This window comes from Rhincodon typus, chromosome 30, assembly GCF_021869965.1.
Source record: "Rhincodon typus isolate 14 chromosome 30, sRhiTyp1.1, whole genome shotgun sequence".
Taxonomy (NCBI): domain Eukaryota; kingdom Metazoa; phylum Chordata; class Chondrichthyes; order Orectolobiformes; family Rhincodontidae; genus Rhincodon; species Rhincodon typus.
The window spans coordinates 32,332,696-32,346,977 of NC_063361.1; the positions used below are offsets into that span (position 1 = coordinate 32,332,696).

The following is a 14,282-nucleotide window of genomic DNA, read 5'->3' on the forward strand; positions in this document are numbered from 1 at the left end:
TTATTTTGATCTGAAATGCAGTGCATAGAAGAGAGCAGACTCTGCTGTAATTTTCAAAAGGCAAACAGATAAATATTTGAAGGGGAAACATTTGCAGGACAATGCAGTAACAGCAGAGATGAATTTGATAGCTCTTTAGAAGACGATGATGGTCTGAATAGACTACTGCTAATCAATATCAGGGCTTCCAAACACAAGCAGCAACCACACAAGCAAAATTACAGAAGTCATAACTTATACTAAAAAAAAACTAAATTCTGCGAGTGACCATATTCAAGTCAGGAGAAAAGAAAATCCGACTAGTATCTAAAAGATTTACTCTTGCAAGTTGCAGGGAAACAAAACAGATGAAAAAGGGATTAAATGTGATTGGAATTTAAAAATTCCACTGTTTGTTATCAATAGGTCAGGACTGTTATTTGCAGAGGTACAGCAGATGGAAATCATTTAAGGGTTATGGAAATAGCATCTCCCTCACACAACGCTGTTTAGCCCTTGGCTTTGTTTAACAGGAGAAAGTGGACTGTTACCTTGTTGAAGCGTTCGTGGGGAACATATTGCAGTACAATAGGTTCCATACTGATAACGTTAGCGAACTGCACCTCCGGGACGTAGAGAGCACAGACTACGTGGGCCCAACCTACAGACAGGGGACAACAGAAAAAATACAACATGAAGACACTTATCGCACTTCTTTAACATTGACGGAGAAACTTGCATTTCACGTGTGCCTGTTACAGCCTCAGGACTTCCCAAAGATTTTCACAACCACATTTTATTTCCCACAAGTAGTCACTGTTGTAATGTAGGGAATGCAGCGGCAAGATTTTGCACACCAAGTTCCCACAAAGCAGCACTGCAACAAATCACTACAGAAACTTTAGTTGACTGGAGGAGGGGGGGAAATGTTGGCTGGGGAGAACTCCCCATTTTTTCATCCAAATATTGCAACAGGATGATCCACATACTCCTGAGAAGCAGGTAAGATCCACATCTCATCCAAAAGCACCTCAGACAGTGCAGCATGCCACCAGTCCTGGCATCTGAGTGCCAATTTAAGTTTATGGGCAGAATTTAGTGTTGACGATGGAGGGTGGTGGGAACGGGATCTTGCCTGCCAACTACAGAAGCCTCCTTTCAGAAAGGCCTGCTGAGTTAAGTGCCTTAAACAGCCTAGCTTTAATTTTAAGATTATGCCTGGCCTGAGGAATATCTGACTTGATTATCCTTGTAATCATCTTATACAACTCAATTACATCACTCCTCAATTTTCCATCCTTGAGGGAATACAAGTCTAACAACTCCACGTCCACAAAATGTGGACAATGTTGGCGAGGTTTCATTGTCTTTCCCTATACAACCTAGAGGCCATTTCAAAGGGCACCCAAGAGTCAATCGGCAATTCTGTGGATTTGGATTCACACACAGAAATTGGACACCGACTAGTCAAAGGTTAGCAACCAAACACTGCTCAGCTGCTCAGCCAGGTAGGATGGGTCTGGTAATTACCTCACAAAGCCCAGGATCTCCGGGGGTCCAGGCCACAGGGGCAGAGAGGTGGCTCTTAGTGGGCCATGCCATTTTCCCATGCTAAGTCCCTCAATGATGCATTGAGTTACAAGACCTTTCACAGTCGTGTTCATCATTATGCTCATCCTCTTCTTATTTCCCCCTCTTTCTCTTGCCTTTTCTCTCTCCCCTCTCCAGGCCTTCGATCATTAGGCCTCCCTGTCACTGGGGAAAGTAGCCCAAGGAATTTGGTAATGAGTGCTGGTGAGGCCATCTGATTGATAGGAAACAAGTCTTCATGCCCATTCCTCATACAACGAGCTCCCAAATCCATTCATATCTCTGTGAGGAGTTGCCAACTGAGGCCAGACACTTTCTCAGAGGAAAAAGGAAAGAAAAATGTAGTGGTCAAGCTAATCATTCCACTTTAAAATTGGAATCTAGTCTGGTACACCTCCTAATAATATTTCCAGAGTTGGAAAAACACGTGAGTTAGCTCTGTATCTCAACTCTATCAAATCCCACAGCCATGAAAACAAAACCGAGTAACAAATACATTGCAGGGAGAAAAGACTTAAATACCCGTAGACTATGTTCTCATCTCCAGCCCCAATTGTACTGTGGGTGAGCAAGGGATGACTGATACAAGTTACAATGTGGTTGAGGTTAGGCATCTCTTATCATGGAGTGGAAGAGAAGAGTGCAAGGCAAGACAGACTATGAGTAAGGGAGTAAGAATTGAGGATAGACAGACAGAAAAAAAAGAAGAGAGACGCAAGAGCAAGTGTGAGAGAGAGAGAGAGGGCGCGCGAGCACGAGAGCGAGATGAGACTGACAGCAGGAGAAACAGATCGAGAGAGAAAGAAAAGATGAGACAGCCAGAGAAAGGGATGAGAGAGAGAGATTGGCAGCATGACCACATTAGTCAGAAATGAAATTGATTCATGAAAACCTTTACTCTGAACAATTCTGATATTTTTACGAACACGTATATTCTGTGAATTCTACGTTTTCATTCTGGAATTGCTATTAAAGATGCAAGTGTCACAAATGCCTCTTACCTCCATTATCCGTCCTCTTGAGGGCACCATCTTTATGGGGACAGAGTTCACAGCGCTGGAAACAAAGAACATAGTTCAATTCAGTGTCACTTCCACCTGTTTTGGTGTAGCCAGGAATCTAGGGAAGGTGACCAAACTTTTTTTCTCAGTTTAAACCTACTCACAGAAAAACCAGGACAGGGGCCAATTTAAAAAAGCTATCACTAACTGCACAACAGCAAATGCAAAGTTGGATACTTGTGAAAACCAGCAATCAATAGTTTTCAAGTAATGGAAGGGAAAATCAGATCAAGTTTTCTTTTTCAAAAGTTGTTAAGACTTCCAACTCCGAAACTGGAACTTTTGTTTCCAGTGATTCACTTCACAGGTACTTGTAAGATTTTCCCTTAATGTAAATCCCCTGCTCTCAGTAGCACCAGCTTATATTTAACATAGTTAAAATGTCCCAAGAAAGGTAGGCAGACAAAAACAGACACAGAGCGAAACAAAGTACCACTAGGACAGGTGAATCCTTAAAACAAAGTTCCTTTCAAACTTTTAGATGTACGTAAAAGGTACCCCACAGCCTTCTTCCAAACCTGGTCAATAATTATTCCTCAAGAAACAACACTGAAACAAGAAACAGAAAACCAAAAGAACTGCGGATGCTGGAAATCAGAAACTAAGACAAAAATAGAAATTGCGAGAAAATCTCAGCAGGAACGGCAACATTGGTGGAGAGAAATCAGAGTTAATGTTTCAGGTCCAGTTCTGAAGAAATTTTTCCAGTAATTTCAGTTTTTGCTTTTGTCACTGAAACATTAACTAGTCGTTCATTAAATTGCTGCTTTTGGAATCTCAACCTGTCTACTGTTTAGAAAATATCTAGGCACAATCTGTTCAGGCATGTTATTACACACATCTGGAACAGGTGAGACGTGAACCCAGGTCTCCTGGTCTACAGGTAGGGACACCTATCTCTGTCCCAATGAGACCCCTCTACAATGCCTATGTTACAGAAGTGAAAATATTTCATACACAGTTGATTTGTTGAAAATACTTTTAGAACATGCTGACAAACTGAAAGCTGTTGAACTGGTGCCGACCTCTGTCGGAACAGGCTGCTATGGGAGCAACAGAAGTAGTCAGGATTAAGCCTAGCTGTGATGCCAAGTGGCCAAATAGCTCAACAGCATCAACTATCAATTTCTATGTGTGGAGAATCACACTTGGCCAGTTGAACTGCTGAGCAGGGGCTCACAAAAGACAGTGCTGCCAAAGAAGGCAAGGTAGCAAAGAAAAACCTAGAAATTAAAGCCAAAAGTAAAATAACAAAGGTGTATGTCCAAAATGGTCGTCTACCCTGGTGAGTAGGTATCCCTTTTACACTGTCTACGATCTCTACTGAGTGTGTGACTGGTTTTGTTAGAGAAGATTATTGGCAAAAATTCTTCCAGTTCAAGAATACACACCTTACTGTAAAATAATTTTGGGAAATTGTGAATGGTTAATATTTAGCACAGCATTCGAGACTTCAGAGACAACTGCAAACACTACACTACTAGCCAAGGTGAGGTTAAGCAGCTAAATATTTCTCAGCTTAGAGATGACCCTTGGTTTGTCTGTACATGGCGATGCTGGAAATTGGTTCTGAAGTACCCAGTGCTCTGCAATGTTCCTGCTACTTATGTTTCAACTTGCTCCAAACCTGTCTCGCCCATCAGTTTTACTGACACTAATCACCTCCTGGGTCCCTCCAACATCTCACATTTCAAGCTCTGAACCTCAGATAATACACTTCACTGCATCACTGTATCCTGTCTCCACAAAGTTCCTACAGCCACATTATGCTCCCACTTTGTATCTTTTTCTCTTTTGAGTTTGACCTGTTATATATTTCAACTTGTTTCACTGTTAACTACTTGGAGATGCTCAAGGTAGTGTTCTAAGCAAAACCATCTTCAGCTGCTTCACACATGACCTTCCCTCTATCACGAGGTCAAAAGTTGGAATGCTCGGGAATGATTGCAGAAATATGGATAAATGGAATTCAGAGTTATATCAACCATGTTGAAACAGAATGGTACAGCAGCTTTGAGAAGGTGAATGGCCTTCCACCATTCTATGTTTGATTTTGGTTAATTTCACCTCATGGAGGCCACTTTATTGAAATAAGAACATAAGAACTAGGAGCAGGAGTAGGCCATCTGGCCCCTCGAGCCTGCCCTGCCATTTAATAAGATCATGGCTGATCTTTTTGAGACTCAGTTCCACTTACCCGCCCACTCACCATAACCCTTAATTCCTTTACTGTTCAAAAATTTATCTAGCCTTGCCTTAAAAACATTCAGCGAGGTAGCTTTAACCACTTCATTGGGCAGGGAATTCCACAGCTTCACAACCCCTGGGGTGAAGAAGTTCCTCCTGATCTCAGTCCTACATCTGCTTCCCTTTATTTTGAGGCGATGTCCTCTAGTCCTAGTTTCACCTGCTAGTGGAAACAACCTCCCTGTGTCCACCTTACCTATTCCCTTCATAATCTTATATGTTTCTATAAGATCTCCCCTCATTCTTCTGAATTCCAATGAGTATAATTCCAGTCTACTCAGTCTCTCCTCATAATCCAACCCTCTCAACTCTGGAATCAACCGAGTGAATCTCCTCTGCACCCCCTCCAGTGCGAGTATATCTCTTCTCAAGTAAGGAGACCAAAACTGCACACAGTACTCCAGGTGTGGCCTCACCAGGACCCTATACAGCTGCAGCATAGCCTCCCTGTTTTTAAACTCCATCCCTCTAGCAATGGCAGGCAAAATTCCATTTGCCTTTTTAATCACCTGCTGCACCTGCAATCCTACTTTTAGCTATTCATGCACAAGGACACCCAATTCCCTCTGCATGGCAGCGTGCTGCAATTTTTTAACCATTTAAACATAGTCCATTTTACTGTTATTCCTACCAAAATGGATGACCTCACACTTATCAACATTGTACTCCATCTGCCAGACCTTTGCCCACTCACTTAGACTATCTATATCCCTCTGCAGACTTTCAGTGTCTTCTGCACACTTTGCTCTACCACTCACCTTAGTGTCATCTGCAAATTTTGACACACCACACTTAGTCCCCAACTCCAAATCATCTATGTAAATTGTAAACAATTGCGGTCCCAACACTGATCCCTGAGGCACACCACTAGCCATTGACTGCCAACCAGAAAAACACCCATCTACCCCTACTCTTTGCTTTCTACTGGTCAACCAATCCTCTATCCATGCCAATACATTACCCGTAATACCGTGGAACTTTATCTTATGTAGCAGCCTTTGGTGTGGCACCTTGTCAAATGCCTTCTGGAAATCCAGATACACCACATCCACAGGTTCCCCATTGTCCACCGTGCAAGTAATGTCCTCAAAGAATTCCACCAAATTAGTTAAACATGACCTACCCTTCATGAACCCATGCTGGGTGTTTCCAATGGGACAATTTATATCCAGATGTCTTGCTATTTCTTCCTTAATGATAGATTCAAGCATTTTCCCCACTACCGAAGTTAAGCTAACTGGCCTATAGTTACCTGCTTTTTGTCTACTTCCTTTTTTTAAACAATTCACAAGATTCTCTGGGGACTTGACAGGGAAGATGCAGAGAGCTGGTTTCACTTGTGGGAGAGTTTAGGACCAGAGGGCATAACCTCAATAAAAAATTGCATATTTGAGATGGAGTTGAAGAGGAATTTCTTTTCTCAGAGGGTTGTGAATCTATGGAATTCTTTACCACTGAAGGCTGTTGGAGCTGGGTTGTTAAGGATACGCAAGATTGCAATAAACAGATTTTTGATCAGCAAGGCAGTTAAGGGTTACAGGGAAAAGGCAGGAAAGCGGAGTTGAGGACTATTAGATCAGCTGTGACCTCATTGAATGGTGGTACAGACTCGATGGGCTGAACGGCCTACTTCTCCTTCTAGGTCTTATACATTCTGCTTTACTGCGATGCTCAATTAAATGCAACATTTAAAAACATTGTAGCAACCCACAGTGGTTCAATGGAAAATACAATCCATACAGCAGTACCTGGGAAGCCAGGCTTAGGCTGTTCTAAACTGTTTGACTTCAGGCAGGACCCAAGTAGGAGCATCATTCCCCATTAAGGAAAGGAAGGTGGAGGGACTGCTATCAGTATCCCAATGAGGAAGACCCCAGGTACGTTTGTCTCTTAGACAGGCTAAGGTTGGAATTGTATAAAAGTAGCATGATCTAAAAGTCAAATGGCTTTCCAATGTCGGGGAGGGTCACTTGGATTAAGCAATGGATGGGCTTCTGTATCTTATAAGTCACTACCATCAAACCAGGTCACGAAATGTTGATACTGATCTCTGGTTATAATATTTCGAAGAAATGTGACAATCCCAGCTAATGGAATCCCTCTGATATTTCAATTCATGCAAATCTTACATACATTATTAATCAACATTAAAATGTTGGGCTGATTTGAATTTTCAGTCAGTCCTCTCAGATAGAAAATCCCTTGGATAAAATTATTTTTGACTTCAGAGACTCTTGAGATTTCCAGAGGGTAAAAAAAAATAAAGTGAGTGTTCCATGGGCTTACAACGATTCTCAGGATCAATGAATTTGTGCTAAAAAGGACATCTCCAATTGCCTGATCAAAGACCTAACTAGCAGTACATTTAAGCAATGATTATATCAAATGACCTACAGCTTCAGTGTCAGAGTAAGATTACCCCATCATTAGGGAGCCTAACAATGCCAAAAAAAAAAGCAAGTAATTTTTGTTTGGAAGATGGAATTGTTCACTACCACATAGCACCAACTCAAAACATGTGCTCCAGATGGTGCTCTCATTAAACAACCAAGGTTCAAGATGCACATTAAGACCAGGTCCCAGTTCTTTCCATTTAATTGAGAGTCTACATCCAATCAGATAAACTGACTGCTACAAAAATTGGCAGCGCTCAATGAGTGTTTTCAAATCAAGGTTCAACATCATGTGTCTGCCAGAGGATTTGGAAGTTTCAAATTACAAAACATAACCTCTGCTTCTAAAATCCACCCATCAGATTTTCCACTCCTGATATGTCAAAGCACAGCTGCAAAGTCACTAATAGAGGAGTTCGGCCTCTGGAATGAATTACTGCTGCAGTGTTGGGACCTTAACACTTTTGGAAAAGGTAGAAGGCTTCAGTTAGATAACATTGCAGACTGCAGATCTTAACCTCCTGCTAGCCTACAAGTGTGTTCCTCCAATGCTGACCTCCTGTGCAACGCTGACTTTACTTGCACTACTATTGGCAGACTTGCATTCTACTGCCTGTGCCCCGGGATCTGGAATTCCTTTTGTAAAGTGCAGATGATCAAAAGCTCGGTCAACCAGGTTGTTTTTAAGCAGCAACTTAAATCTATCTTGTGATTCTGTAACATGTGTTTCAAAGGGCAAGTGGAAAATCAAAAAATGAGGCTATGCATGCACTTCAGAATGAAATAGTAAAACAATCTCTAGATGGCAAATGACCTTATAATCCAGGCACAGTGTGTTTAGTTTCAATGTTCTGAACCAGTATGTGGAGTCCTACTAACCACCATTGAGGTCATTTTGCTTTCTTGTCCCTTCTGCAGCTGTATTCTCTGCCAGCACCTTAGATTTTCTTCACTCCAACATTAGCAGCTATACCTTCAACTTAAAGTTTTTGAGTAGATTTGTAGCTCTGGTTGTAGACATGCTGGCCAAGCCAGTGTTTGGTAGCAGATGTTTCGTCACCTTGCTAGGTAACATCGTCAGTGCACCTCTGGTGAAGCGTTGGTGTTCTGTCCCGCTCGTTATTTATATGCGTTGGTTGGCATTACTTCCGGTTCTGTTTCTCAGTGGTTTGTACATCGGGTCCAGTTCAATGTGTTTGTTTCTGAATTTCCAGTTGGAATGCCAGGTCTCCAGGAATACGCTGGCATGTCTCTGCTTGGCTCGTGCTATTATGAATGTGTTGTCCAAGTCGAATTTGTGTCCTTCTTTGTCCGTGTGTATTCAGACAAGAATTCAACCGGGACAACACATCCATAACAGCCCGAGCCAAACAGAGACATGCTAGGGAATTCCTGGAGGACTAGCATCTAACCAGAACTTCAGCAACAAACACATTGAACTGGACCCAATGTACAAACCACTGAAAAACAGAACTGGAAGTAATGCCAACCACCCCAGCAAACCGAGGCATATAAATAACAAGTGGGACTTCACTGGAGGCGCACTGATGATGTTACCTAGCAGGGTGACGAAACATCTACAATCAAACACACTGGCTCGGCAAGCAAGTCTACAACTCATACCTTCAACTACTGGGGCTGAATCTTGAATTCTCTCTGCCTCTTTCTCTTCCCTTAGCAGGCTCCTTCAAGTCTGCCTCTTTCACCAAGTTTTGGATCATCAGGCTGTCCCACCATCTCCAAGAGGATTCAGAAGCCAAATACCCTGAAGTCTGAAGACCTCCAATACAGACTGTTTCCTGCAGTAGGGGTAGCACAAATGACTGAAAGAAAATAACTGGAACAGAATTTCTTTGCCTGTTTGACTCTATTTCATACTGGAAAAGATATCAACAAGAGTCATACATGCGGCATCCTTTAATGCAGAGTGCATCCATTTACCAACAAATTCATGGCACAGGATTAATTACATTGGACAAAATAATCCCAGATTTTCAGTTCAATTCTTGCATTCAATTATGGCTTTCTGCAGTTGCAGGAGATACAATCTGCTGAGTCCCAGCAAGGATCGTCGTGGAGCCCAGACAACTGCAGATCAATATTTCCACTGAAGGGGTGTCAGAGTTCATGGAACCTCTACTGAAAGAAGCTGGTGATCTTAACTTACGACTAATTGCTAATTTGACTGTTATACACACTTACAATCTTCAGTTTTCAGGATAAGAAGAATCATTTTCAGCATCAAGATAGATAGAATTTATAGCACAGAAACAGGCTATTTGAGCCCCCACTGGTGAATACTGTCTTCCTAAATAAAAAAGAAATTGATTCATGAGATGTGGATGTCACTGGTAATGGAAGTCAGCATTTATTACCAATTACTAAATGCCCTTGTGCGGTAATGCTGAACCACCTTCTTGAATTCCTGCAGTCCATGTTGTGTTGGTGGTCCCATAGTACCGGTAATTAGGGTGTTTCAGGGTTCTGGTCCAGTGACAGTGGTGCAATATATGTCTAACTCAACATGATGCACAACTTGAGCGGGGAACTTGGAAGTACTGGTGTTTCCATACACTCCATACAAACCTCCTCCCACTGTACATCAGCAACCCCATCTCCTTTAACCCCTATCTCCATCATGAACTTATTGAGTTTGCCCTCAAGGGCATCTATGCTATTTGTCTCACATCTTGTGACTGCATACTCTATGTTCTAATCACTGTCTTTGTAAAGACTGTTTCCCTTAATCCTTTAAGGAATTGTTGGTGATTATCTTTTATTTATAGTCCCTTGTTTTGAACTCAACCAGAAGTGTAAATATTGTCTCTCAAAGCTGCTCAAAATATTGAAAAAATTTAAATGGTTACCGCTCAATCTCTCTTTTCCATAGAATAGTACCCAGGTCGTTCTATCCACCCGATAGTTCAAACCCCTCAGTTCTGGAAGTGGAAGCATCCTTGTAAACCTTCTTTGCAGCTTCTCCAGTCCCTCTATATCTTTATTTGAGCGAGGTCGAAACAAGAGTCAATGGAAGTTTAACAGAGCTTCTCTGCTTTTCAATACAGTTGCTAACAACCTTGTTCAGGTACAGAACCTTTCAAAGAGTTAGGGCATTCTGACCTTATTGTGAAGCAGTTGGCCCCACTTGGGAAATAGCTGGTCAGTGGTGCAGTTGATAAGCAACTTGCACACAAAGATTCAAGCGATTATTACACGCACATGCACACAGACCTATATTACACACAAGTGTGTGCACAGACCCATATTAGACACGTGTGTGCACACAAACAGACCCACTTTTCAGATGTGTATACACATACATGCAGGCGCTTGTGGGCAGGCCCTCATTACATACACATGCGCATGTACACAAGTCCATGTTACATACACAAACATGCATTCTCAGACCAACAGAACATACAGATATGCACATTCAGAACCATGTTACAGAGATCCATGTGCCCATACACGCAGTTCCAAATTACACATATACTCAAAGGTGTGCGAACAGGCCCACTTTATGCACGTGCAGACCCACTGTACGGGACCCTGGCAAGCATATCTAATTCCTGGATTACACTAAGTTAGCTAAACCATTCCCATTGCCTCAATTGAGAAATACAGCTTCCAACCTAAATCGCACTGCACTATAAAAACAAACAAGGATGCCTCAGGTTGGCCATTGCTCAATTGTCAGTGAGCAAATATGGCACCAGGACTGTGGAAAAATGTCTTAAACACCACAGGTTTTCCCTAATTGGAAGAGGTGGAGGAAAAATCAAAGAGGGTTTCAGCTCCTGAGCATTACTCAGAAATGGTCACTCAGTAAAGCGCATTCTTGCTAGGAGGAAAGAGACAGGAATAAGATAGAGAAGAGATTTTTCCCAGTTTGCTATGCAATAGCCGACCTCAAATGTTTTCCACACTTGATCCCGGGATGGTGGGACTGAACTATGAAGAAATATTTGGCAAACTGGGCCTGTATTCTCAAGAGTTTCAAAGAATGAGAAGTGGTATCATTGAAGCTCATAAAATACTTAGTGATAGATAGGGTAGATGCAGGTAAGCTGTTTCCCCTGGTTAGGGAGGCTAGAACCAGGGGACACAATTTAAAAATAAGGGAGACGCCATATAGGACCAACATTAGTAGGAATTGTTTTACTCAGAGGAGGACTGAGTATAGGATTTGGGAAGTCATGTTGTGGCTACTTTCTGGAATATTGCATGCAATTCTGGTCTCCCTGCTATAGGAAGGATGTTGTGAGTTCAGAAAAGATTTACAAGGATGTTGGCAAGATTGGAGGGTTTGAGCTGTAGGGAGAGGCTGAATAGACTGGGGCTATTTTCCGTGGAGTGTCAGAAGCTGAGGGATGACCTTAGAGAGATTTATAAAATCATGAGGGGCATGGATAGGGTAGGCAAGGTCTTTTCCTGGGGTGTGGGAGTCCAAAACTAGAGGGCATAAGTTTAAGGTGAGAGGGGAAAGATATAAAAGGGACCTAAGGGGCAACCTTTTCAAGCAGAGTGTGGTCCACGTATGGAATGAGCTGCCAGAGGAAGTGATGGAGGCTGATATAATTACAATATTTAAAAGGCATCTGAATGGGTACATGAATAGGAAGGGTTTAGAGGGATATGGGCCAAATGCTGGCAAATGGGACTAGATTTATTTAGGCTATCTGGTCAGCATGGACGAGTTGGACCAAAGGGTCTGTTTCTGTGCTGTACATCTCTGTGACTCTATGGTGAATCTTTGGAATTCTCTATCCAGAGGATTGTGGAAGCTCAGTCTTTGAGCACGATTAAAGTAGGAATTGATAGATTTCTGATTATTGATGCAGATGGTGTGGATAACAGACATTGAAGTGTTCAACCAACCATGACTGTATTAAAAGGTGGAGCAGGCTCAATGGGCTGAATGACCTAATCCTGTTTCTATATGGTGGATCATTTCCAGCAGTATTCAGGCAGGCTTACAATATTCTTGAATGAGCAAAATAAAACCTTGTGACATTTAAGACATTACTAATGCAAAGTCAGCTCAGAAAACTGTCCCTTCTTTGGATGAGGACAGGTCAGATGCAGGCACAATAATGCCTTGTACATTCACCCGTTGCAGAGATTCCTGCCAACATCTGCTGGCTAGAATAATGCAATGCTAAAAGCATGACCACTTGAACACAATAGCAAAGGACTGTCATCACCTGTGGGAACCGCACCTTGTGAAAGTTCAAGGCTTTCATCTGGCAACACCACCCTCTATAGAGAGGTAAATGATTCATCTTGCAGATAACAAGACTCTTGAAACATTCCAGACAGATACACAATCAGAACTCAGTTTCAATTTGAAACACAAGGGGTGAGAATGTGGTGTTTGTGACAACAGGGAGACAGGTAAAAAGAACTTGGTGTCAGTTAGGAAATGGGCAGTAGAGTAATGGTTGAATTAATGGAAGGTATCTCTCTCTCTCTCTCTCTCTCTTTCACACTCTCACAAAGAGAATCCATCAGGAACTCTACTTTCAGGGATGGAGCGTCAATTTGGCTCCATAATTACCCTTCTGCTGAAACTTGCCTAAGGCAATGTGACTGGGCAGGTGGAAACTGTTACATTTTCCTGGGGTCTGACATCCCTCACTTTGATGAATGGGAAAAGATACAATTTCCTTTAAACTACAAAACACAAGGCCACAGGATCTAAGATAATGTTGATCAGTTTCTCATGGACATAGTTGCCTGTACAAAAATAGTATTTGTACTGTTTCTCCTACTGTGTTGCCATCAGGCAATAAACTGTAATGTACTGAACCACACAGGTTGCTTCCAGACTGTAAGACAATGATCCCTGTAAATGATGGCTATGAGGTGCCAAGGAATATTGGCCTACCCTCTGCTGAGAGTAAGCAGAGGAGAAGTATCAGACCTGTATCCATCCCTGTTTTGTGTCAATGGTGCCACCAATTACTATATCATCCCCTGTTTCAAAATGCCAGGCAAAATTCCAGTGGGATGTGAACCATCGTGGCTTTGAGAATTGGATAAGTTACAACTTGTCCTTTCAATTTCCCCAACAGTTTTTAAAACTCCCAGACCTCTGGATTATAATGGCTGCCAACCCTCTTGCAACCTACTGGCAGTTTGCTCTGACTGAACAGATTCCATCCAATTCTGAGCTTTGAAGTGAAATTCTCTCTCTATACCCTGCTCAAGAAAGACACCAAATTTAAAATGTAGGGAAGGTTATCCAACAGTATAGGTACACACAGGAATAAGTGATACCTGCAGATATCACAACAAAATGTATGGAAAAGGATATACATTATCCACATGCTTCCAATTTTCTCAGTGACTCATCAACCAAGTACTGGCAATTTGCCAGCACTACACCCTACTGAGAGCTCTAAAGGTGAAGCCTACACAGTGAGAGTCAGCAAGCTTTATCAGTCAGAAATGGGTGATGGAAAAGAGACAAATCAGAGAATGTTTACAGCACAGAAAGAGGCCATTCGACCCGTCACGTCCATGTCAACTCTCATACAGTATTTTAGCTATTCCCAATCTCCTGATCTCTTTCTTTAGTCCTGCACAAGTGGATCCCAAAGTTGAACCAAATCTATCATAGAGACGAGATAAATTTGGATTGTTGCCTTAGAGCCGAGAAAGTTAAGCAGAGCGTTACTGGAGGTCTTCAAAATCATGGTGGGCTTTCAGAGAAACTGCTCCCAGTGGCAGAAGTATTGTAACCGGAGGGACACAGATGTAATGTAATTGGCAAAAGAACTAGAGAATGAAAATAATCCATTTTGAACAGGGAGCTGTAATAATCTGAAATGTACTGCTTGAAAGGGTGGTGGAAGCAGATTCAGTAATAATGTTCAAAAGGAAGTTAGATAAATACATGAAGGGGGACATGTTTTCAGGGAAGGAGCAGGGAAACGAGTTGAATTGGATAGCTTTCAAAGAGTTGGCACAGACATGAGAAGCCATCTGGCCTCATTCTGTGATGAATCAT

General features: G+C 42.1%; 1 protein-coding gene across 1 annotated transcript in view; it reads right to left on the reverse strand.

Annotated features, from left to right (window-relative positions):
• Positions 1–14,282, reverse strand: part of LOC109916757 (protein AF-10-like) — a gene marked incomplete at its 3' end in the record, with an annotated part of 148,889 nt that overhangs the window by 131,713 nt on the left and 2,894 nt on the right. Inside the window, exons 3-4 of the mRNA XM_048614422.1 lie at positions 2,571–2,625; positions 531–640 (exon numbers count right to left, since the gene is read on the reverse strand). Of these exons, the coding sequence (XP_048470379.1) occupies positions 531–640; positions 2,571–2,625 (165 nt within the window). The remainder of the gene's footprint in view (positions 1–530; positions 641–2,570; positions 2,626–14,282) is intronic.